We start from the raw sequence: 26,859 nt of genomic DNA on the forward strand, positions 1-26,859 counted from the left end.
TCTTTGTATGAGCCCTCCAGGGTATATGTCGGCACCCACCATGCATACACACACTCACATCCACTTGTCCCATTCCCCTTGCTCAGTGAATCACTTGGTGCAAGCCACTCTCATCAGGGCCACTCTCACCACTCTTATGTGTCATATCTACCCCTCACATGTGTAAAGGCAGAAAAAAAGGTTCAAAGAAATAGTGATATGAGAGGTCCACTAAAGTTTACTGCAACTCTGAAATTCTGCTTTTATTTACTGTGCTGTATAAATCAAGATCCTGAAGCTTTAAGACTAATAATCAGTTCTTGGCTACTAAGCTTTTAAAATTCTAAATTTTTTTTTCTCTGTACTAGTGAAAGTTTTAAATTTCTTATGCTCTCCATTTAGCAACCTCTAATAACTCATATCCACTCTATAATTTGTTGCTTCAAATTAATTTTAAGTTGTTTTATATATGTGTATCTATACATATATATACACATATACACATACGTAAAATACACACACATAACAGATTCTGAGGTTCTTCTATAAAACCCAAAACCAAACCCATTGTCATCAACTCGATTCCAACTCATAGTGACCCTATAAGACAGAGCAGAACTGCCCCAAAGGGTTTCCAAGACTATAATAATTCCCCCCTCCCCCCCGCCTTGGTAAGCGTCAGGAGTGACTTCTTACTGAGTTAAAAGGGTGTCCAGGTGCCATATTCTCAGGGTTTCTCCAGTATGCCAGGTCAGTTAAGCCTGGTCTTCTTTTTTGTGTGTGTGAATTCGAATTTTGTTCTACATTTTTCTCATGCTCTGTCCAGGATCCCTCCATTGTGATCCCCGCCAAAGCAGTCGGTGGTGGCAACCAGACACCATCCAGTTGTTCCAGGCTCAGTCTGGTAGAGACTGTGGTAGTTGTGGTCCACCAGTCCCCTGGACTAACCCTTCCCCGTGTCCTTGGTCTTCTTCATTCTCCCTTGCTCCAGGTAGATGGGACCAGCAGATGTATCCTAGATGGCTGCTCGCAGGCTCCCAAGACCCTAGTCACTACCCAGCACAGCTGGATGCAGAACATCTCCATAGACCATGTTATGTCAATTGAGGCAAATGTCCCCTGAGACCATGGTCCCCAGCACTTAGCTCAGTAGCTCGGTCTCTCAGGGCGTTTTGATATGTCTGTGAAGCTTCTATGACTTTGCTCTGGTCAAGCTGTGCCAAGGCTGTACAGAAGCAGACTTTACAGAAGGAGACTGCCACATCTTTCTCCCACAGAGCAGCTGGCTAGTGGATTCCAACCTCTGATCTTTCAGGTAGCAGCCACACGCTTAACTACTGCGCCACCAGGGCTTCCTCTATGAATGGACTATCAAATGTAGTTCCTTTCGAGTCTCCAGCTACATTACTAGTAGCTGAAGTTGTTGAGAAATAATCTCTGAATAAGATAGCAATATATTTTTGTTTATTTTAAGGACTTTTTTTTTTAATGTTCTTCCACTAAAACTGGGAAAACCATTTAAGGAATCACACTGTCTTAAGTAATCCAAAGTAATCCAACAAATATTTACTGAACATCTACTACATGTCTATGGGACTGAGCTGAGCATTATCAGTGTTTAATAGTAAACAAGAAAAGGTTCCTTTTCTTTTAAATAATGTGAGGTATCAAAATAGATCAGTGAGCTTTAAACAACAAACATGCATTAATGTTATGATGTATAAAAGTAGGCAAAACCTAGTTACCAAAGCTATAGGACTCCCTCATCTTTTCTTGGTAAGAGGGTGGCACACAAGAGAGGGGATACAGGAGAACCAAGAACAGAATTAGAGAAGTTCCTTCTTCCTTTTAAATATTTAATGAATAGTTCCTTAAAGTTCCTGCTCCTGATGTCCTGCAATTTAAACAAGATAAAACAAGCCATTCCAATAACCACACTAAAATACAAAATTTTTTAAGTGGCAAATGTAACACTGCTGTAAGTTTATAGTAGATACATATTACACTGGCAGTGAATTAGGAGAATCATAAAAGGGTTCATGAGAAGATGATATTCGAGCTGAGCTTTAAAAACTCAGTAGGATTCTAGAAGTCAATAGGGTCAGTTAAGCAAATTCCAGACATGGGGAAAAAGCCAGACCAAAGGCAGAGAAGACCACAGCACAGTAGAGAGTAATCAGTAATCTTGTTCGGATACAACATAGAGTGCTAGAGAATTACGTTGATACCAGACTGTGGTATCAACCCGATGCAGTAGATAGAGGGAAAGGAGCTACTGACTGTTTGCAGAAAAGTAAATGTCATGAAAGAAATTATACTTTAATACAGTTAGAAACTCTAAGAAATAATGCATACTGTAGATTAAAGGGAGAAATAATAATAATAAAAGAGTTACAAGACTGCAATATGCAACAGTGGAGAGGTAGTTAATCTATGTAATTAATTGTTTTTAACCACACAGCACCCTGATTTTCTCCATAAAGGCGCCCCTCCTAGTCTAGCAAAATGCCAGTTATAATCTTCTCAAACAATTCATACAAAGAACTTTAATAATTCTACAGAACTTATTACATGAGATTACAGAACTTACTTCTCTCATCCAATGCGCCTATCCACCCCAAAGCAACCTTTAGAGTTATGAGAATTTTTCTCTTTTTTTTTAAGTCTGGGTTGCTGCCACTATCAAAAACCAAAAGAAGAAAGAAAAACATGCAATTGCTAGCCTCATACAATCTTCAATATAAAAACATAACTTCAATGACTGGTACAGAGAAAAAGAACCTCAATAACCTGACAGTTCAAAGGATAACCATGAAGTTACTTGATTATATCAATGGCAAATCAAAATTTAAAGTAGAGGTAAATTTATTACTTTTTAAAAACATATTTGTTTTACATATATATGTATGTATGCATGTATTTGTTTAGTTCATTTATATCTTATGACAACTTCTAAAAGTCATCTCTGTCAGACCTAAAACAGAAACTATTTTGGCACCTTTCAGCTAAGTTATTTATGGATATTTTTAGCTAATAAGTACTAAGAACAGCACATAGCTGTCAAATTCCAAAGATTAGTATCAAAATGGAAGTTGTTCCCTTAATACTTCCTATAATCAACGGCAAAACCAAACCAAAACAAACTCATTGCTGTGGAGTTGATTCCTGCTCATAGCAACCCTACAGGCCAGAGCAGAACTGCTCCACAGGGTTTCCAAGGAGTGGCTGGCTGGTGGATTCGACCAGTCAACCTTTTGGTTTGCAGCCAAGCTCTGAACCACTGTGACACCAGGGCTCCTCAAAATGAAAGTGGTTCCCTTAATAGTTCCTACCAAAAACAAAACTAAAACCAAACCCAGTGCCGTCGGATCGATTCTGACTCACAGCCGCCCTATAGGACAGAGTAGAACTGCCCCATAGAGTTTCCAAGGAGCGCCTGGTGGATCCCAACTGCCAACACTTTGGTTAGTAGCTATAGCACTTAACCACTACGCCACCAGGGTTTCCATAGTTCCTACAGTCAGTGGCAAACCTAAGATCAAATCTATACTGAGCTACCTATTTTTAATCACAAACTCAGAAGAAATTTAAATTATTTTCCCAGGTATAGGAATACTGTGCTTGTTTGTTGCTTCACTGACGCAAAGGCAATGTAATGAGAGCTGAGGTAGGCCTCTGAGAACAAGCCAGTATACAGATCCAGCTCTGGATATTAATTAGTGTTAGTATAACTAATGATTTATTCTTTGAGCAGAGTCATATTTCCACATGCAAGTATAAGATAATGTTTCCTGCAGTTACATGCTGGATGCTTTACATCTAAACATATTTTTCAAATAAGAAGCTTCACTAACTGTTAAATAAAACAATGCGTTACACATTTAAATCTATTTCATCTACCATATTTTTATGTAAATAAGGCACATCTTTTACGTTTGTTTGCCAACTGCGCCCCACCCCAAAGTATTTTTGTAAGCACCACTATGCCAACTTTTTTACGTGTTGCTATAAAAAGGATAGAGTGACTCCAGCTGATAAAAGGTTGCTTATATAGATGTGTGGAATGAAAACATTTTACACAAATGTGCAAAAACACATGCAAATATACACCTAAAATGTTTTGTGAGTCTGCATTACAGAGTGGTTAGCAATGCAGTCATCAATTATTAGCTGTTGGATTCTTGGTCACTATTTTGAAGTTACGACTATTTTTTTTAACCACTCATACCATAAGACAAATCTATTCTGTGGAAAACACATATCATAGAAGACAATATATATTTTCCTAAAGTATGTGCATTAGTTTATTACAGCCGAACAAATTATATTTGTCAATTAACTCCCCTTCAGTTAGAAGAAGCTAATAATATGTTATATTTTACTGCCCCTTAAACTGTTAAATAAGTTGCATTTTCCAAATACACACTTGAGTGTACTCAGATCTTTAATTTTAAGAAAACCTAAAGTAAATTAAATACATTCTTGGCAATGCAAAACTTAGTTCATAACATGAATAATTATCTCCTCTTTTGTTTTCTACATTCAGATTTTCATTAACAAAATCCAGTTGAAGTAAACCGTATTTTATTCCAAGGCCCTATCATCACAACTTGTTTTATGTACAACGAAAACTCCAGAACTCAAATTTCAAACATGGACTTTCAAATAAAATCCTACAATATAAAATTTCTTACTTTGTAATCCTGCCATTTTTCTTTAAGAATCATTCATAGGAAAACACAACATTTATAACATATTTTATGCAATAACTCATCATTTTGATGAATTCTTATAGTTATCACTGAGAAGTCAAGACCCATGCTAAGCGCCAGGGATCCAAAGATGAATCAAGACATGATCGTTGTCCTTCAGAACCTCAGAGTCTAATAAGAGGTGAAAGACAAGCAATTATAAAATGATGTGGGAAGACCTATGACAAAGACAATATACAAGTGGTATGCAAGTAGAGATGCTGGAAATTAATGCTACCAGGAGAGAGGAAGCAGCCTACAAAAATTTCATAGAGGAGGTAATATGAACTGGATAGATGCAGAGGAAAGGGCAGTGAGTGAAGAAAGCACTTCAGGCAGAGTCACAAAGACTGTAAACTATAAAAGCCCATGAATATGTTTAGGAGGTAAAAAGATCTGAGGGATTATTTGCTCACTGATCCCTACGGGAGGCAAAAAAGCTAAGTAGGATAACTCCTGGGTTTTGGCTTGGATGACTTAAGGAAACACAAAATAAAGGAAGATCTGAGGGGCACAGATTTCAAGTGCACTGAGTTAGAAGGAATAACTAGGTGGGAACATCCAGTAGAAGGTTACAGAGTAGTTTTGGAACTTAAGAAGGAAGTCTACACAGGGATATGTATGGACTAAATCACCATCTCAAGGGTGGTAATTAAAAATAGGATAATGAATAAAATACTCAGGGAAAACTTGTCCTCAAGTGGAAGAGCAAAGGGTTCAGGATAAAGCCCTGAGAAACAGCAACATTTAGAAACAACAGTAAGAGCTGCTTAAAAAATTACTGAAATAAATTAAAAATATGGTGCCAGGTCTCTCAGGTTTCCACACATTAGTGCCTATATTATTAATAGAATATAAACTGGTCACAGTCCCACTGAAAAAGAGAGCTCCCGTACATCACTGCTGAGTAGGCTTGCAACACGCATGTGCAACTTACAGTTTCAGGCTGGGCTCTCAACTCTGAGTAGTCATTTGACAGTTACCTTAAGTATGTACTCATAGCTAAAAAAATTCTGAAACTAGATAATGTCTGGCACTTTGAGGAATCAGTGACATACTTAATATCTAATATTTAAAATATTTTATACACCTTCTCAAGGTTATAGAAGCTCCAAAGACACACCCAAGCTCCCTGAAGAACCCAAGTACTGGCTGTGGGGACCGTGGTCTCAGGGAACAGGCAGTTCGGTGGGCAAAACACAGTTTATAAAGAAAATGTTCCAGATTCTTTTTTGCTAAGTAGCATCTAGGATCTTAAAAGCTTGTGAGCGGCCATCTAAGATACTCCACTAGTCTCACCTCATCTGGACCAAGGGACAGTGAAGAAAACCAAACACACAAGGGAAAGATTAGTCCAAAGAAATGATGGACCACAACTACCACAGCCTCCACCAGACTGAGACCAGCACAACTAGATGGTGCCTGGCTACCACCAATGACTGCTCTGACAAGGATCACAACAGAGCGTCCCAGACAGAGCTGGAGAAAAACGCAGAACAAAATTCTAACTCACAAAAAAAGACCAGAATTACTGGCCTAACAGAGACTGGAGAAATCCCAAGAGTAGGCCCCGGATGTCCTTTTAGCTCAGAAATGAAGTTACTCCTGAGGTTCACCCTGCAGCCAAAGATTCGACAGGCCCATAAAACAAAACAAGACTAAAGGGGCACACCAGCCCAAGGGCAAGGGCTAGAAGGCAGGAGGGGACAGGAAAGCTGGTAATAAAGAACCCAAGGTCAAGAAGGGACAGTGTTGACATGTTGAGGGATTGATAACCAATGTCATAAAACAATATGTATACTAAGTGTTTAATGAGGACCTAGTTCGTTCTGTAAACCTTCATCTAAAGTACAATAATAATAATTTTAAAAAAGAAGGAAAATCTTTTATATGCCTTCAATATTGCTTTCTGGTTTGGAAAAATCAGAAAAGGAAAACGAAACCCACTGCCATGGAGTCGATTTTGACTCATAGCAACCCTACAAGACAGAGTAGAACTGCCCCGTAGAGTTTCCAAGGAGCGCCTGGCAGATTTGAACTGCCGACCTTTTGGCTAGCAGCCGTAGCACTTAACCACTACACCACCAAGCAAAATCAAGAACTAGAGAAAAGTAAGAAAAATTTTGACTTTTTCCCCCCCAGAACACTATCTCTGCTTTGGTCAGGGAAACTAAATTAACCAGTAGTAAACTGATTGGTTACTATTCCTCCTACGTATTTAAAGTTTCTTCAGTGAACTCATATTCACAACACAATACAAAAATGGAAAATAGACTAAAACTATGCCCAAATTCTATCACTAGTGTATATCCTTAGTGTATGAGTAAATAACACTACTCAATCATAAAGTATAGAAAAACTATGAAGCTAGACAATTCCAAATAATTTAAAAGAAGCATTAAAAGAAGGTGGAAGGAATACACAGAGTCACTATACCAAACAGAATTGGTCTACGTTCAACCATTTCGGAGACAGCATATGATCTAGAATCGAGGGTACTGAAGGAAGAGGTCCAAGCTGCACCGAAGATGCTAGCGAAAAACAAGACTAAAGGAATTGACAGAATACCAACTGAAGTGTTTCAACAAACAGATGCAGCGCTGGAGGTGCTCACTCCTCTATGCCAAGAAATCTGAAAGACAGCGACTGGAAGAGATCCATATTTGTACCCATTCCAAAGCAAAGTGATCCAACAGAATGCAGAAATTATCAAACAATATCATTAATATCACACTCAAGAAAAATTCTGCTAAAGATAATTCAAAAGTGGTTGCAGCAATACATCGACAAGAAACTGACAGAAATTCAAGCCAGATTCAGAAGAGGACATGGAACGAGGGATATCATTGCTGATTTCAGATGGATCATGGTCAAAAGCAGAGAATATCACAAAGATGTTTACCTGTGTTTTACTGACTATGCAAAGGCATTCGACTATGCGGATGATAACAAATAATGGATTACGTGGAGAAGAATGAAAATTCCAGAACTCTTAATTGTACTCATGAGGAACCTGTACATAGGCCAAGAGGCAGCTGTTCAAACAGAACAAGGGAATACTGGGTGGTTTAAAGTCAGCAATCAAAACCAGGAAAGATACAAGAACAGTATGTGGGCAGCAAAAAGAAGAAAAAGATTTCTCAAAAATGCAAGCACTAATGAATATCACAGAGCCCTGGTAGCACAGCGTTCAGCTGCTAACCAAAAGGCTGGAAGTTCTAATCCACCAGCCGCTCCTTGGAAACCCAATGGGGCAGTTCTACTCTATCCTATGGGGTCGCTATGAGTCAGAATCGACTTCACTGCAGTGGTTTTTTAATATGTATCACTATGCTAGAGGAATGCCCCTGGTATTTCCACATCAATCCTATTTACTCACATTTGACAAATCTAACAAGGTAGGTGAGTAATCTATTTTCCCAGAACATAAAAAATTAGAGATGTCTACTGGTCTCATAATGGTTCTTTCTCAGATAAATGCCCTTCGTTTATATATATAAGGGAACAGGGCCCCTGCAGCCATGTTTTTAATGACCATCCCCTACCCCTTGGCTAAAGCTGACTGAATAGGGGAAAGGGTGTGGTCTGATCCAAATTAGGCTTATCAGTTTCCTTCTCCTAGGAATCTACAGCTGGGATTCAAAGGCAATCACACAGTCTGTGCAAATAATTGTAATGAAAGGAAATATAATAAGTAGCTACAAGGGAAACCATGTGTACATAAAAGCCAAGAAAGAAGAGGTACGAGTGTATGCCAGGAAAGCAGGAAATGAGAGGCCATTTGATACCAGAAAGTCAGCAGCTGCCAAAGTTACTCTACCTTTGGACCTGCTATGTTCCTGCCCTTTCATTCCTCAGATTCTCCTGGTTCTTGTTGGCTTAAATCAGTACAGTTGGATTCTGTTATTTACAACTAAATGATATGTAATTAAAACATATAATGACCCCAAGCCATCAAGAAAATTCCATATGTTCTATCTACTAAAGCAGAAGGCATGTTATGGGGACTCAACTAAAGTAGAGCTTAGAGGATTATATATAGCTATACATGCTTAGATCAGAAAAGAAGAAAAGGTTAAAATCGATGACCTAAGTATCCACCTTAACAAGTTAGAAAAGAAAGAGTATATAAAACCGAAAGCAAGAAGAGAAAATAATAAAGATAAAAGCAGAAAACAATGAAATAAAAGACTGACAAAGTCAACAAATCAGCCAATTTTTTGACTCAATGAACACTAATGACTGAAGACCGGACAAGTTGTGGGACAACACCAAGGACATCAAGCATAAAGAAAGCAAGAGGTCATTAAAAAAAAAGGGCAGGAAAGAAAGAAAAGACCAAAATGGATGTCAGAAAAGACTCTGAAACTTACTCTTGAATGTAGAATAGCTAAAGCAAAAGGAAGAAACGATGAAGTAAAAGATCTGAACGGAAAATTTCAAAGAGTGGCTAGAGAAGACAAAGTAAAGTATTACAATGAAATGTGCAAAGACCTGGAGTTAGAAAATCAAAAGGGAAGAACATGCCCAGCATTGCTCAAGCTAAAAGGACTAAAGAAAAAAAATGCAAGCCTCGAGATGCGATACTGAAGAATTCTATAGGGAAAATATTAAACGATGAAGGAAGCATCAAAAGAAGACGGAGGGAATACAGAGTCACTGTACCAAAAAGAACTGGCCAACATTCAACCACTTCAGAAGGCAGCATACGATGAAGAACCAATGGTACTGAGGGAATTAGTCCAAGTTACACTGAAGGTGCTGGCAAAAACCAAGGCTCCAGGAATTGGTGGAATACCAGCTGAAATGCTTCAACAAACAAATGTAATGCTGGAAGCATTCATTTATGCTAAGACATTTTGAAGACAACTGCCTGGCCAACCAACTGCAAGACATCCAAGTTTGTTCCCATTCCAAAGAAAAGTGATCCAACAGAAGGCAGAAATTATCAAACAATATCATTAATATCATACACAAGTAAAATTTTGCTGAAGATAATTCAAAAACATCTGCAACAGAGCATCAACAGGGAACTACCAGAAATTCAAGCCAGGTACAGAAGAGAATGTGGAATGAAGGATATCATTGCTGATGTCACTGCAACCTTTCGCCATACTTATTCAATCAGTATGTGAGCAAATAATCCAAGTAGCTGGACTATATGAAGAAGAATGCTACATCAGGATTGGAGGAAGACTAATTAACAACCTGCAACACGCAGTTGACACAATCTTGCTGGCTGAAAGTGAAGAGAACTTAAAGCACCACTAAAGATCAAAGACTACAGCCTTCAGTATGGATTATACCTCAACAAAAAAAAATTTTTTTTTAAATCCTCAGAAGTGGACCAACAACCAATATCATGATAAGCTGTCAAGGGTTTCATTTCATTTTGATCCACAATCAATATCCATGGAAGCAACAGTCACGAAATCAAACAACATATTACGCTGGGCAAATGTGCTACAAAAGATCTCTTTAAAGTGTTTAGAAAAAGCAAAGATGTCACTTTGAGGACTAAGGTGGGCCTGACATAAACCATGGTATTTTCAATTGCCTCACAAGCATGCGAAAGCTGGACAATGAATAAAGAAGACCAAAGAAGAATTGATGCATTTGAATTATGGCGTTGGCAAAGAATACTGAACATACCACGGATAGCCAGAAGAACGAACACTTTGTCTTGGAAGAAGTACAGCCAGAATGCTCTTTAGAAGCAAGGACAGTGAGACTTTGTCTCACATACTTTGGACATGTTATCAGGAGGGACCAGTTCCTGGAGTAGACATCATGCTTGGTAAAGTAGAGCGTCAGTGAAAAAGAGGAAGACCCTCAACGAGATGGATGGACACAGTGGATGCAACAATGGGTTAACATTAGCAACAATTGTGAGGATGCACAGGACAGGGCAGTGTTTCATTCTCTTGTCCTTTTGGTTGCTATGAGTTGGAACCATCTTCATGGCACCTAACAATAACATGACCAATTTGATGCAATAAATTTGATAATATAAATCAAATGGAAAAACTTCTTGAAAGGTACAAATTACCCAAACTTATATAAGAATAAGAAATCTGAATAGCCCTATAGCAACTAAATATATTGAATCCATAATAAAAAATCTTCCTACAAAGAAAATTCTAGGCCCAGATGGCTTCACTAGTGAATTCTATTCAACATTTAAGAAAAAGTAACACCAATCCTATCGTTGTTGTTGGGGACGATCAAGTCAGTTCCAACTCATAGTGACCCTACATACAACAGAACGAAACACTGCCCAGTCCTGGTCTATCCTCACAATCATTGCTATGTTTGAGCCCATTGTTGCAGCCATTATACCAATCCATTCCTATATGAACACTTTAAGAAAACAAAAGAGGAGGAAACTTTACTACTCATCTTATTTGCCAGTATTACATTGTATCAAAACAAGACAAAGATATTACAAGAAAACTAAAGACCATTATGCCTCATTAATACAGAATAAAATCCTTTTACAAAACACTAGCAAATCAAATCCAGAAATATATACAAAGGACAACATACCATGACCAACGGGGATTTGTCTAGGAATGCGAAGTTGGTTTAACATTTTAAAATCAATCAATGTAACTCATCATATTAACAGGCTAAAGAAGAAAAGTTATATGATGACCTTAAGCACCTTAATGCAGAAAAAGCATCTGATAAAACTCTAGCAAATCAGGAATAGAGGGGGTGTCATGGATTGAATTATGTCCCCCCTCAAAAAATGTGTGTATTAACTTGGTTAGGCCATGATTCCCAGTATTCTGTAGTTGTCCTCCATTTTGTGATTGTAATTTTATGTTGAGAGCATTAGGATGGGATTATAACACCACTCTTACTCAGGTCACATCCCTGATCCAACGTACAGGGAGTTTCCCTGGGGTGTGGTGTGCACCACCTTTTCTCTCTCAAGACAGAAAATGAAAGGGAAGCAAGCAGAGAGTTGGGGACTTTATACCACCAAAAAAGCAGCACGAAGAGCAGAGCACATCCTTTGGACCTGGGCTCCCTACACCTGATGAGCTCCTTGACCAGGGGAAGACTGAGGACAAGAAATCTTCCTCCAGAGCTGACAGAGAGGGAAAGCCTTCCCCCGGAGTTGACACCCTGAATTTGGACTTGTAACTTCCTAGACTGTGAGAGAATGAATTTCTCTTTGTTAAAGCCACCCAGACTTGTGGTATTTCTGTTATAGCAGCACTAGATAACTAAGAAAGAGGATAACTTGTTCATTCTGAACAGTATCTGTTAAATACCTACAGCTAATGCCATACTTGGACCCTGGTGGCCTAGTGGTTAAGAGCTACACTGCTAACCGAAAGGTTGGCAGTTCGAATCCACCAGGCATTCCTTGGAAACTCTATGGGGCAGTTCTACTCTGTCCTACAGGGTCACTATGAGTCAGAACTGACTCAGTGGCAACAGGTAATGGAAATGTCATACTTAATGGCAAAAGATTGAATGCTTCTCCCCTGTAACTGAGAGCAAGCCTCTCCTACTCTTACTTCTTCTGCTTAACAGTACAATGAAGCAAGAAAAATAAGTAAAAGACATTCTCTAAAATGAAGAAAGATGTTACTTCAAAGAAAAATTGACAATTATTTGTTACTAACAATAAAATTCAAGCTGCCAGGTGGAAATTAAAATTTTGTCAAATTTGTATATGGTACCATGACATCAACAACTTCCCAATAAAGACTTTGCTAAGATCAGCAGTATACTAACTTAATTTTGTATAATGAAATGTGTCAATATTTGAAATATCTATATAACTCAGTGAATCAGTATTTTCTAAATGACAAATAAATATTGTTACAAAATCACACATAGCTAAATGATCCATTCGAAGTACAATGGATTTTAACGCTAGAATGGAGAAACTTCCTTGATACAGATTCCGTTTCTACAATGTACGTAACCTTTCAGTTCTGGCGTCGTATTATTCATAATTTGTAAGTTAATTAATTAGCCATGGTTGACAAGGCTGTGAGTTAAAATCTTGTTTCTGAGAATATAAACTGATATATTTTTGGAGGAAAATTGCCCTATATTTTTCAAAGCAAGCAAAAATATGCATAACATGATGTTCAAGCTATACTGTTTCTAACAGTAAAAAAAAAAACCTGGAAATTAAGTATTCATCAACCCTGGACTAAACAAATTATATCACACCCATTCTATGGAATACAATACAGTCTCTTTACCTTTGGAGAAAACTGTGGAAGATAAATTTTTACTATTTATGTCTTATAATTCTGAACTGACTTTGCTCATCTGGGTATAACAAACATACATTATTTTTAAAATAAAATGCATTAAATAAGTTATTAAATGAACAAATGAATAGAAAAGATACTAAAAAGAAAAACCAGAAAGCTAACAAAGATTCCTAGAGGATGATTTCTACTGTTTAATATGTTTTTAACTTTTCTAGACTTTTATGGTGAACACATACTATTTATACAATCGGGGGGAAAAGCACATTTGAAAATTCTTCTGGAACCACAAATAAAAGCTTAAACTAGAAAAATTCAATTGATTGATTCCGTATAACAACCTTAATTGAGCAGCTACTTCTGAAACTAATGTTCAAAGTTACATAGCCTTATCTCTACTCTTATGAACCTATTTTCATTCTGAAGCTCCTAGGAACAAAGAATACTATCCCTGACTCTGTGAGCATCTATTATGTAAGTCTGGCTTCCTTTCCCTTCCCACCACACCTTTCTAACAGAAGAATAGATTAGTTCTAAGGCCCAGATTTACTCTGCCTCACTTTGCTTAAGCTATTCTAGTGTTACATTTGAAAATTCTCTACCCTACCACTGTCATCCAATTTGTCAACTTTTTTTATTTTTACTCAACATTCAAGTCTCCACTTTTCAAACTATCCCCAATAAGCATGACTTAAAATTCATAACATTCACACCGACATTCTCACAGGTAAGGAACTGGTATGCATGAGTAATCTGCTTATGGCAGGCTTTCAAATAAGCAGATTCATTTTCAGAAGAAGAATTACTGTATACCTAATATGGCACATTCAAATTATATACATAATATACCTTTGGGTTCTTAAAATAATGGTGAGAAAGATCATTAAAGGAAACAAAAGGGAAATGTTCCAATTTTCTCCAAAATTTATTTTCATTAAATGATTTCGATATCTCTCAAAATTAGGTATCTTGATCTCATCCAACACAGCTGAAATTCCATAAATAGCACTACATTCAATTGAGTAAATTAAACGGATGTTTAATCTCCAATTTTAATGAAAGTGCCTAAGATTTATCATTCAACATAATTTTACACTAAAATTTGACTCATTAGCACTGATTTTTTTGATGGGGTTAAAAAAAAAATGTTGTCTCCCACAACCAAGTGGGATTCATACCAGTATGCAAGGATGGTTCAACGTTAGAAAATCAATCAACATAATCCACCACATAAATAAAACAATCACATGATCATCTCAATCAATGTGGAAAAGGCATTCAACAAAGTCCAACACCCATTCCTAATAAAAATTCTTAAAAAAATAGATATAGAAGGGAAATTCCTCTATATAATAAAGGGCATCTATACAAAACCAATAGCCAACATCATTCTTAATCAAGAGAGGCTGAAAACATTCCCCTTGAGAACAGGAACAAGACAAAGATGCCCTTTATCACCACCTCTATTTAACATTGTGCTGGAAGTCCTAGCTAGACCAATAAGGCAAGAAAAAGAAATAAAGGGCATCGAAAATGGTAAGGAAGAAGTTACACTGTCCCTATTTGCAGATGATATGATACTATATACAGAAAGCCCAAACGACTCCATGAGAAAACTAGTGGAACTAATAGAAAGATTCAGCAGAGTACCAGGATACAAGGCAAACATACAAAAATCAGTTAGATTCCTATACACCAATAAAGGATGAAAAGGAAATCAGGAAAACAATGCCATTTATAATAGCCCCTAAAAATACAAAATATTCAGGAACAAATCTAACCAGGGATATAAAAGACCTATACAAAGAAAACTGCAAAACTCTACTGCAAGAAACCGGAAGACATCTACATAAATAGAAAAACATGCCATGCTCACGGATAGGTAGACTCAACATTGTAAAAATGTCAATTCTACCCCAAGCAGTCTACAAATACAAAGCAATTCTGATCCAAATACCAACAGAATTCTTTAAAGAGATGGAAAAACTAATCACTAACTTTATATTTTATATGGAAAGGGAAGGGGCCCCGGATAAGTAAAGTACTACTGAAGAAGAAGAATAAAGTAGCAAGAGTCACATTACCTGACCTCAGAACCTACCATACAGCTACAGTTGTCAAAACAGGGTGGAACTGACACAATGACTGATACATTCACCAAACGAAAAGGATCAGTCCATCAAACGGGGAAAAGACAGTCTTTTTAACAAATAGTGCTGGCGAAACTAGATGTCCATCACACACAAAAAAAGAAAGAAACAGGATCCATACCTCACACTATACACAAAAACTAATTCAGAATGGATCAAAAGACCTAAATATAAAACCAAAAACTATAAAGATCATAGAAGAAAAAACAGAATCAACACTGAAGGCCTTAATACACAGCATTAGCAGGCTATAAACCATAACTAGCAACAGAGAAACTTTAGAAGATAAGCTAGATAACTGGGATCTTCAAAAAATGAAATACTTAAGCTCATCTAAAGAGTAAAAAGAGAACCTACAGACTGGGGGAAAAAAAATTGGCTATGAAAAATCTGACAAAATTCTAATATCTAAAATCTATAGGAAAATCCAACACCTCTCCACAAAAAGACAAATAATCCACTTAAAATACAGGCAAAGGAAATGAAAAGACACTTCACCAAAGACATTCAAGCAGCTAACAGACACATGAGGAAATGCTCACAATCACTAGCCATTAGAGAAGTGCAAATCAAAACCACAACGGTATACTACCTCACCCCAGCATTACTGGCATGAATCAAAAAACAAAATATCAAAATGTTGGAGATTGGAACCCTTATGCACCGTTGGTGGGAATGAAAAACAGTACAAACATTTTGGAAAATGATATGGCACTTCCTTACAAAGCTAGAAATAGAAATACCATATGATCCTGCAATCCCACTCCTAGGAATATATTCTAGAAAAATAAGGGCAGTCACACGAACAGACATATGCATATCCATGTTCACTGCAGTATTGTTCACAATAGCTAAAAGATGGAAACAACCTAGATGCCCATCAACAGATGAATGGATAACAAACTATGGTACATACACACAATGGAACACTACACAAAAAACAATGATGAACCTGCTAAGCATCTTACAACATGGATGAATCTGGAGGGCATTATGCTGAGCGAAAAAAGTCAGTCACAAAAGGATAAATTTTGTATGAGACCACTACTATAAAAACTCATGAAAAGATTTACATACACAAACAAACAATCGTTGATGGTTACCTGGGAGGGATGGGGTGGGGGCAGAAAAACACTAAACAGATAATAGATAAATGGTAACTTTCGTGAAGGGTAAGACAGTACACAATACTGGAGAAGCCAGCACAACTTTTACGAGGCAAGGTCAGGGAGGCTCCATAGTCACATCCAAACTCCCTGAGGGGCCGAATTACTGAGCTGTGGGCTGTGGGGACCATGGTCCCAGGGAACATCTAGTTCAACTGGCATAACATGGCTTATAAAGAAAATGCTCTACATTCTACTTTGCTGAGTAGCGTCTAGGGTCTTAAAAGCTTATGAGCAGCCCTCTAAGATACTCCACTGGTCTCACCTCATCTGGAGCAAGGGACAATGAAGAAAACCAAACACACAAGGGAAAGATTAGTCCAAAGGACTAATGCACCACAACTAGTATAGTCTCCACCAGACTGAGTTCAGTACAACTAGATGGTGCCTGGCTACCACCATAGACTGCTCTGACAGAGATCACAATGGAGGGTCCTAGAGAGAGCTGGAGAAAAATATAGAACAAAATTCTAACTCACAAAAAAACACCAGACTTACTGGTCTAACAGAGACTGGAAAAACCCCAAGAGTATGGCCCCCGGACACCCTTTCAGCTCAGTAACGAAATCACTGGTGATTTTCACCTTTCAGCCAAAGATTAGACAGGCCCATAAACAAAATGAGATTATTGAGGCATACCAGCCCAGGGACAACGACTAGCAGGCAGGAGGGTGCAGGAAAGCTGGTAACAGAGACCCCAAGTTCGAGAAGGGAAGGGAGAGCGTTGACATGTCAAGGGGTTGATAACCAATGTCACAAAACAATATGTGTACTAATTAATTGTTTAATGAGAAGCTAGTTTGTTCTGTACACCTTCATCTAAAGTACCATAAAATAATAATAAAAAATAAAATAAAAAAAGGTAGTCTAACTCTAAATCACTCTTTGAGATCCAGATTGTTTTATGAATTGATAATTGCAGTAACTTCTTAGATGATTATTAAGTATTTCAACAGAAATTTAGTGTCACTGAAGTATAGAATCAAGAGATATTAAAAAAAAAAAGTCAAGAATGTAAAGCAAACATTATAAAGACCAAAGTATAATTTCATTTCCCAGGACAAGTCAGGGCAGTTTTCTAACACTGAGCAAACAAATTAAATTGTTAAGAGTTGGAAAAGTTGCAATGAGCAAACTTTGTTGTTAGGGAAGGAGGGGACCCTAAGCAAAACAAAGCAAAACAAAACCACCACAGCAACATAAATATGGTAGGCAAAGCCACAGGAAGAGTTTTTTTTTTTTTTTTTTTGAAGTTGGAGAGATGAAATAAAAGAGGGCAAGAGAGGAGCCACTCAGAGGAAGGGTAATAAGGGTGTCAAATTACTAGCTGTGTCTACAGATCAAAGTATTCAGCTATTTTGTGGTGTAATTCTACTTGTGGGCAAAGGCAAGCTTTTGCATGTATTTGTTCTTAAATCCAGAGTAATCTACATCTACAGTATAAACTTATCCACACCCCCAACCCGTTGACTCTCAATGTTCTAAAATTATTTTTGTCTGAGACTACTTTAAAAAGGATTTCGCCATTAATTCATGAAAATAAATTCTAATAATTTCTAAAATCCCTACTTTCCAGAAATGCTCACTAGCATCCTAATTTTCAAGAAAAGTTCAAGAATGAATAAGAATACAAAATTCACGTATTAGTTAAAAATACTATCTCACCCTTTAACTCTTCCAAAATTAATTTCACCAAATACTTCATTTTCTATTTCAGCATTCCATTTAAGTGACTCTAAACCACAAAACAACACATAGGCAGAAAGTCTAGCACTCTTAAACACTGCTTAGTGCTTTGTGCCAGAATCTTCCTTTGAAGATCTTGAAGTACTTCTGCTGCTTATATGTGGGTATTAGTTAAGTGTATCATTAAAAGAAATAATGATTTTTCCCCCATTTTCAGGTCCAGAAGTATTCATGCACAGTAATGAATTACCAGTGATAATCCTGCTAAATCTCTGAGGCTGTCTGATATGACATAAATGAACACTATAAAAATTATACAATGATAAATGCATTAATACAAAATTCAAACATACTGACTACTCATTTGGAAAGTACATTCTCGGGGCAGGGGCGGGAAGCAAAAGCAATAACCCATTAAAAAATAAACAGTCCTAGCAATTAGAATGCAAACATGTGCTTATAAAAAGATACATGAGAAGATTATATTTTATCACACTTGCAAAAACAAAATACTTCTACTTCGTAGGAACCTGTACAAACAAGATACTTCTACTTTGTAGGAACCCGTACGATAGGCATGAACAAAAAAGAGGCAAAACCGTAAAAAGCTTTAACGTGAAGGAAATATACAACAAAAAATGTTTCCATTAGTTTTTTCAGTTAGCACAAAATAGCCACTCTCACTTAGATTTAGAGTTTATGTGAACATACCTAAGTTTCCTACCACTGCTGTTAACAAATTGCCACAAACTTAGCGGCTTAAACAGAAATGTATTCTTTAATAGAAGTCTGAAATCAAGTTCGCTGGGTCAAAAAAAGGTGTTGGCAGGGCCGCACTCCCTCTGGAGACTCTAGGGAATATGTCCCTTGCCTCTTCCAGGTTCTTGTGAATACCATCATTCCTTGGCTTATGGCCGCATCACCCCAATCTCTGCCTCCATGGTTATATTGCCTTCTCCTATTGTGTGTGTGTAAAATCTCCCTTTACCTCTCTTTTATAAAGACACTTGTGATTGCATTTTAGGACTTACCTGGATAATCCAGAATAATCTCCCTACATCAAAATCCTTTATTTAACCATATTTTTTTCACAAAGTCTTTGCCATAAGGTGTAACATTTACAGGTTCCAGGGATTATGCTACAGATATCTTTTCGGGGGCTATTTTCAGACTACCAAAATACCGTAAGTCATTTCAATAGCTATAATCTTGCCAAAAAGGCTAAAAATATGGAAATCATATACATCTCATCTCAAATTTTTTTTAATTTTTTTTCATTAGCACTAAAATAAATAAGATGCTCCAAAAATGTAATATTTAAAGTAAAAAGGGAACAACATTAAGACTCTAGAAAGAAAACGTCTAGTAAGCAAAGCCTTAAAAAGTGATTCTTCTTAACAAATTTAGAATACTATTCCTTGAAGCTAAAAAGGTAGTATCATGACAATCCATTTTATTGAAAATTTAAAATTCATTATAAGATCTTACCTCCAGATCCTAACTGCTTGTAGAATCTGTATTCCAAATGTAGCTGTGGTGCTCTGGATTTCATGGGTTCCTAATTTTAAAAAAAAAGAGAGAGAATATTTAAATTATTAAAAGATCACCAGGACCTAATTTCAGATTTCAAAATCCTGGTGTCAAATCTGTAGACTATAATATTCCATTAGGCATCTTTGTCTCTCTAAGGTTACCTACCTACCCATTGCTGTAGAGTTGATTCCCACTCATAGCGGCCCTATAGGACGGAGTAGAACTGCCCTATAGGGTTTCCAAGGAGCAGCTGGCGGATTCAAACTGCCAACCTTTTGGTTAGCATCTGTAGCTCCTAACCACTGCATCACCAGGGTTCTGCTCTAAGTTTAGAGCTATATAAAAATCATTTTTACATTTAGGGTAAAATAAACTGATGCCATAAATATATACATGGTTAAGTGGCTACTAGATCAAGCATTAGGAAATTCTGTTTGACTCACTGCCCCTCAAGAAAAGTACACTCCAAACATTCATGACTGTGATATGGCAGCCCTTATCCCATTTCACCCATTCCCAGAAATTGTCTTCTGAACTTGTGTATTTCTGATGTAAAGGTCAAAATCAAGTCAGAGAAAAGTAAGAGAGAACAAAGATGGAGATAGGAACACTATGATAGTAGCAACATGTCTTTTTTAATTTTTAAAATGAGGTATAAGCTACATATAACAAAAAACACAGATCTTGTTAGGTTCACCAGTTTTAACTGCATATATCCCTACAACCACTGTCAACTGCTAACCAAAAGGTCAGCGGTTCAAAATCACCATGGCTCCGCAGCACAAAGATGTGGCCGTCTGCTTCCGTAAAGATTTACAGCATTAGAAATTCTACGTGGTCGCTATGAGTTGGAACTGACTCGATGGCAGAGGGTTTGGTTTCTGTTTTGTTTTGTTTTTTGTTTTGTTTTGACCACCCCAAACAACCTATAGAACATTTCCCTCCCTCAGAGGTAATCACTTTCTGAGTTCTAATACATTTGGATTAGTTTTACTTGTTCTTGAATTTCACATAAATGGTATCACACAGTACATGTTTTGTATGTGTGTATCTGGCCTTTGTCACTCAACATAATGTTTTTGAGATTCATCCATGCTGTTGCCATAATTTACTGCTTTTTAGTATTGAGTATTACTCCACTGACTGAATACACACAATTTATCTGTTTTCCTATTGGGAACATTCGGATTTCCAGGCTGTAGCTATTATAAATAAAGCTGCTATGAACATTCTTGTGCAAGTCTTAACTTTCATTGCTATTGAGTGGAACTGCTGGATAGTTGCGGGCTTTAAGAAACCGTCAGTTTTCCAAAGTGGTTATGCCATTTTTCACTCACACCAGCAATGTATGAGAGTTTCAGCTGTATTTTTAGCTACTCTAGTGGGTGTGAAATGAGATTTCATTGTGATATTTACTTTTTACTGATGACAAATGATGTTAAAAGCACCTTTTCATGTGCTTACTAGCCATTTACATATATTCTTTTGTGCAGTATCTGTTTAAGACTTTTGTCTACTTTTTATTGAGTTATTCATCTTTTTAATTATTAATTTATAAGAATTCATTATATATATTCTATATGTAAGTTCTTTGTCAGATATATATATTATGAATATTCTTCCTGCACATGACTTGACTATTAATTTTCTTAATGTCATCTTTTGATTAGCAGAAATTTTTAAAGTTTTATGAGGTCCTATTTATCATTTTTTTCTTTTATGATAGCTCTTTTAATATCCTGTCCAAGAAATCTTTGTCTTCCACAACAGTACCATTTTAATTACAAAGCTAGACTTTTTAAAATACACCACAGGATTTACATAAGCACAAAAAATAATGAATATACATTATGAGCACTGGTTAAAAAAAACTTTCAAGAATTGATAATCCACAGTTTATTAAAACTAATACATTCTCCTATTATTCCATTTAGTGCAATAGAAGGAAACAGTCAACCCAATCTTACAAAGTTCTAGAGTTGCCAGATCTCTTTTTCTCTCAGTCAATAATTATCTATACACAGCCTGCCAGCTTTCTTCTTCAAGACAATAATTATGGACAGGAGAACAGGAAGGAAAGAGAAGTTTTGCTATATAGGTGGCTATTTTTCATTCTACTTCTGTTGCTTGTAATTCTCCTCAAACCTTTCACTTACAGAAAAACAGAGGACATGTGATCCTGGATAATTCACAATTCTATTAGTTTATACTTGTTTTAATTGAAAAATAACTTCTATGCTGAAAAAGCCAATAATGCGGGTTTTTTTAATTCCTCCTTAGTTAAGAAAAATAAGATTGTTAGCTAATCTAAAACAAACCGAGCTAATCTGTTTCTAAATGCTGCATGTTCCCACTGAGCTGAAGTAAAGTTCTTCTGTGGCCATGGTAGGTTTAAATTAGCTAAGTTAAGTTTCACAACACAGAAAATTTGACAAAACATTTACATCTGCAGCAGGGCTGCAATACAAACCAATGAGCGAGGAACAAAAAGTACGAAATTAAAAACAAACAAAAAAAATCTACTCTGCAGATACTTACAATCATGGGGGCATCTCAGCAAGTCCTTCTGGGAACCTTCCATTACAGACTATCACAGTTAAACTAGCTATCACTATCTCAGACACTGTAAAGCCATCAGAAATAACAGTTTCATGTTTCCAAATACAGGCACCCCACACCTCTAAGTATAATTTTACGCTGAACAAGATACGGAACCAAAATTCCCCCATATTAAATTCTATTACTGGCAACACCAACTTCTGAGTCTCAATCTCTTACACGCAACTACCTTTTGGGTATGCCCATCTAGATAATTTGCATGTCTTCGAAGTTATCTAAAATCAAATTCATAAGGCTTTTTAAGATAATGGCATAACCATCTACCCTATTAACCAAACTTATAATCGCTTTAACCTTCTTTTCAAAGTCAATCCATTATCAACTAGTGATTAAACCACAAATAGCTAATAACCAGAATCTTAGAACACCAATTGGGTATTTCATTGATACCCTCTTCATTAATTTAAATTTATATAGATATACTTGACATATTTCAGGAATCAAATTACAACATTTTAAATATGCAGGAAATATTTTGTAAGAATTAACTGACCAAATGTACTTCTCATCAGTAAAACAAAAGCATTTGAAGCTTATAAAATAAAGCTAATTTTTTTTTATTGTACTTTAAATGAAGGTTTATAGAACAAACTAGCTTCTCATTGAACAGTTAGTACACATATTGTTTTATGACATTGGTTAACAAGTCCAGGACATGTCAACACTCTCCCTATCACCAGCCTTCCTGTCCCCTCCTACCTTCTAATCCTTGCCCCTGGGCTAGTGTGCCCCTTTAGTCTTGTTTTGTTTTATGGGCCTGTCTAATCTTTGGCTGCAGGGTGAACCTTGGGAGTGAGTTCATTACTGAGCTAAAAGGGTGTCCCGGGGCTACACTCTCAGGGTTTCTCCAGTCTCTGTCAGACCAGAAAGTCTGGTCTTTTTTTTGTGAGTTAGAATTTTGTTCTACATTTTTCTCCAGCTCTGTCATGCCTGTCAGAGTAGTCAGTGGTGGTAGTCAGGCACCATCTAGTTGTACTGGACTCAGTCTGGTGGAGGCTGTGCTAGTTGTGGTCCATTAATCCTTTAGACTAACCTTTCCCTTGTACCTTTAGTTTTCTTCATTCTCCCTTGCTCCTGAAGTGCAGTATCTTAGGTGGCCGAAAATAGAACAAATATTTTGAATAAAGATGTGAATGGCAGAGGTTTCTTATTTACAAAGACATTGTGAATTAATTATTCTTGTTATAAACGCAATGATATTTCAAATATTATTAATATGACATTTATTAACTTATGATAAAGAAATAATACCTTCCATATGAAGCAATTTTTTGTTGGGAATCTTCCCTGCTGTGCCATTATGCTTATTTTGAAAGGAGAGCATTACATAAGTACACGGGAACTGCAATATAAGTTATTTAAGGGTAGAAGGGAAAACGCTGTTAAAATGTTTTTATCTTATATATAAAGTGTGAACAGTTCTGATGTCAGGATAGCTGTGTAAATTTTTTTAGAGACCACTTAACTGCCTCTAGAGAACTGTTCTATCAAAAAGACCATGGAAAGTATTATCCATTGGAGTGACAGAGAAAAAAGTATGAAAGAAACAGTGTCAAACAACAGATAAAAAAATAATGTGAAAAATCAAACTATGACCTATCTGTAGCTGCCTTTCCTGTTCCCATGATCTAGTATAAATGAACTATTTGATTCAAAGGAGTAATGTATACAATGAAATGTTAGTAAAACTAGTAAGGGAAATTGGCATAAGAATGAGATAAATCTTGAATTCCACGCTAAAGAATAGAGACTATTCTGTAAGCTTTAAACTGCCACTCAATCAAAAATTTATTATTGTTATTCATAAGACCACTTAAGAAGAGCTTGCTATGTGCCAGGTACTATGCTAAGTGTTTTATATTATTACTGTTTTCTAAGAATCCTGTGATACAGTGTTCTAGTTTTAAAAATAAGAAAACAGAGGCCCACGGGGATTAAATAACATCCTTAAGGTATCATAAATAGTAAGTGGTAGAACTAGGACTTAAAACCAGGTTTATCTAATTGTAATTTTTAATACCATAGTCTTAATCACTATGCTAAGGAGCCCTGGTGGTGCAACGCTTAAGAGCTCTGTTGCTAACAGAAAGGTTGGCAGCTTGAACCCACCTAGCAGCTCTGCAGGAGAAAGGCCTGGCAGTCAGCTTCCATAAAGATCACAGCCTAGGAAATCCTATGGAGCAGTTCTGCTCTATCACATGGGGTCACTACAAGTCAATCAACTAGAAGGCGCCCAACAATCAGTATAATATCCAGCCTCTCAGGTAACTGACACAATCACAACTGCAATAAAGAAGGAAATTTGGTTACAAACTAACAAACAAAATTAAAAAAAGCAATAATTTTCAAATTATTTTTCATTTGGGGAAAGAAGGTTGTTTAGATAGCACAACTTTTTTTCTCTCCTCCAAATGAAATCCTGCACAGAAGCATTTAAAAATATATACATAAAAGACAAGGTAAAAATGATACTAATCTACTTGAAGAGGTAAGGGATAGGCCGATGCCCCCTAAACTACCTCTATCCCTGCACAAGTCTAGAAGATACTGCTCTAATAACCCAATTCGAAAATCATGGGTATAGATAATGTTATACAGGTAGTGAGCACTAAGATTTATCACCTTTAATTCTTTCTAACAAACTCCTAATGTGGTCCTAGGATCCACCCTTCTCCAACAGCCATAAGCTCCAGCTGAGAGGCCTGAAACCTAGTGTGATTCCAGATTGGTACATTTGTGGGGGATTAGTTTAGATATGGGTATGTAATAAAACAAAGAGCCCTGGTAGCACAAGGGTTAAGTGCTTAGCTACTAACCAAAAGGTAGTGGTTTGAACCCACCAGTGGCTTCATGGGAGAAAAGACCTGGCAATCTGCTCCCATAAAGATTTCAAAACCAAACCAAACCAGTTGCCATCAAGCTGATTCTGATGGGGCACTTCTACTCTGTCCTACAGGGTAACTATCAGTCGGAAACAACTCGATGGCACACAATAACAACAATAACACCACGTAACAAAACTGACCAATGAGACTAAAGGGAAGTCTGCTCGAGGGCTTTTAATAGTGTTTAAATTACTGATGAAAAAAAGACAGGAAGAATGAGTTCCTTTTCCTTCAGTTGGACATTGCGTTAAGTATATGTGAAACCTGGGTCTTCGACATCTACCTTTTGACTAAGAAGGAAGGATGTTAGCGTAAACACAAAACCATCATACCATCGATGGCAGAGTAGAAAAATCGAAAAAACCTCGAGAGATCCTGCTCTGCAGCAAACAACCCCTCAGTCCTTAACTGACCTGGGCATGACCAGGAGGGTTGGAGGAGGCTGTGAACCAGGAAAGAGGGTGAGTATTCCCTCTAAAGAGGAAAAGGAAAACCTGCTGGAGATTTGAAAAGCAAAGCTTCTTAGGGACCACTTTGAGCTACCTCTGGGTAAGGACAACTGACCTTGGATCAATATTTAGTTTTAAAACTACGAAAACAGAGCGTTATGGGGATTAAACGATGTCCTTAATGTATCATAAATTGCAGTTCAAAGAGTGAAAAAGTACTGCCAGTGAGTTCTGGTTCCCAGTAATAACAGGCTAGGTTATTCATTATTCCTATCAATCCTTCCATTGAGATGAGAGAAAAAATGCTGGATTTTTTTAATAAAAACAAAAAACTTTAAAGCATTAAAGATCTAAAACGATACTTGCAACTTGTAGATTTTTTTTCTTTAACAAAAGCCTGGAACAGACAAAGTATTGGTGCACCAAACTACTGGAGCACCAAAGCTCCACTTGGGTTCCCAGGCCAAACTGGGCAAGCGATTCTAAAACCAAGGCCCAATGCCTCCACAGGTGAGCTGTCTTATAGAAAACCTCCTTCATCTTAAGTTGGGACCCCAAAGGGCCAGGCCATCAAAGTAAGCAGCTTCACATTCCCTAACCCCAGAAGACTAAAGGAAAAGCTTCTTGGCACTGAACAGTGTAAGAGAAGAAAAAGAAAAAGAAAAAAAATTTACCAGCAGCTGTACGAAGGGTTTCTATGGTTGGCGTCCCAAGCTCCTAGCAGGAGCAAAAGCAGAATATGTCTAGAAAAGGGCATGTCCATTATAAGCCTCAGGAAATCCCCACAAATAATTTTTTTAAGGGAAATGACCCGCAAGCAGCCAAAGATAGTCAGGCATGTATACACACACAATGAGACAACATAAAAAGAAGCAATATAGATTGCAGATTTAGCAATAAATAATAAATGTGAAATTATCTTCAGACAACAGGAAAGGACATAACAGGAAATCTGAACAACAGCCAATAGGAGAGCATAACAAGGTAACAAAATTTAAATAAAACACAAATTTGAGAACTAAAATAACCAAAAATTAGAAACTCAGTTTGCCATCAGATTAGCATAACAGAAGAGAGAACTTGGGAACCGGAAAGTAGGTTAAAATTATACAGGGCTGGACCAAGATGGTGGAATACCCAGATGCTTTGTGTCGTCCCTCTTACAACAAATACTCGAAAAAACACGTGAATCAGATATATATATGACAATCTAGGAACCCAAAGCATCAAAGACAAAGCTGAAGAATTAGAATGAGCGACAGGTGGAAGAAGAGGCAATTCAAAAACACTGGATATGGGAAATTACGGCTCACTGGATCACCGGCATCCTGTTAGCTTAATCTACACAGCCCACACAGGTTGAAGCAAGCAGCAACATCCCAGGCTGAAACCTGCCCC

The 26,859-nt window shown here is 37.0% G+C and overlaps 1 protein-coding gene across 6 annotated transcripts in view; it reads right to left on the bottom strand.

The window, feature by feature from the left end:
- Positions 1 to 26,859, bottom strand: part of CSNK1G3 (casein kinase 1 gamma 3) — a 153,027-nt gene that overhangs the window by 69,681 nt on the left and 56,487 nt on the right. For all 6 annotated transcript variants that reach the window (XM_049873570.1, XM_049873567.1, XM_049873568.1 and 3 more), the window contains exon 4: positions 19,464 to 19,533. In XM_049873570.1, the coding sequence (XP_049729527.1) occupies positions 19,464 to 19,533 (70 nt within the window). The remainder of the gene's footprint in view (positions 1 to 19,463; positions 19,534 to 26,859) is intronic.

Source organism: Elephas maximus, chromosome 2 (assembly GCF_024166365.1).
Source record: "Elephas maximus indicus isolate mEleMax1 chromosome 2, mEleMax1 primary haplotype, whole genome shotgun sequence".
In the NCBI taxonomy this organism is placed as follows: domain Eukaryota; kingdom Metazoa; phylum Chordata; class Mammalia; order Proboscidea; family Elephantidae; genus Elephas; species Elephas maximus.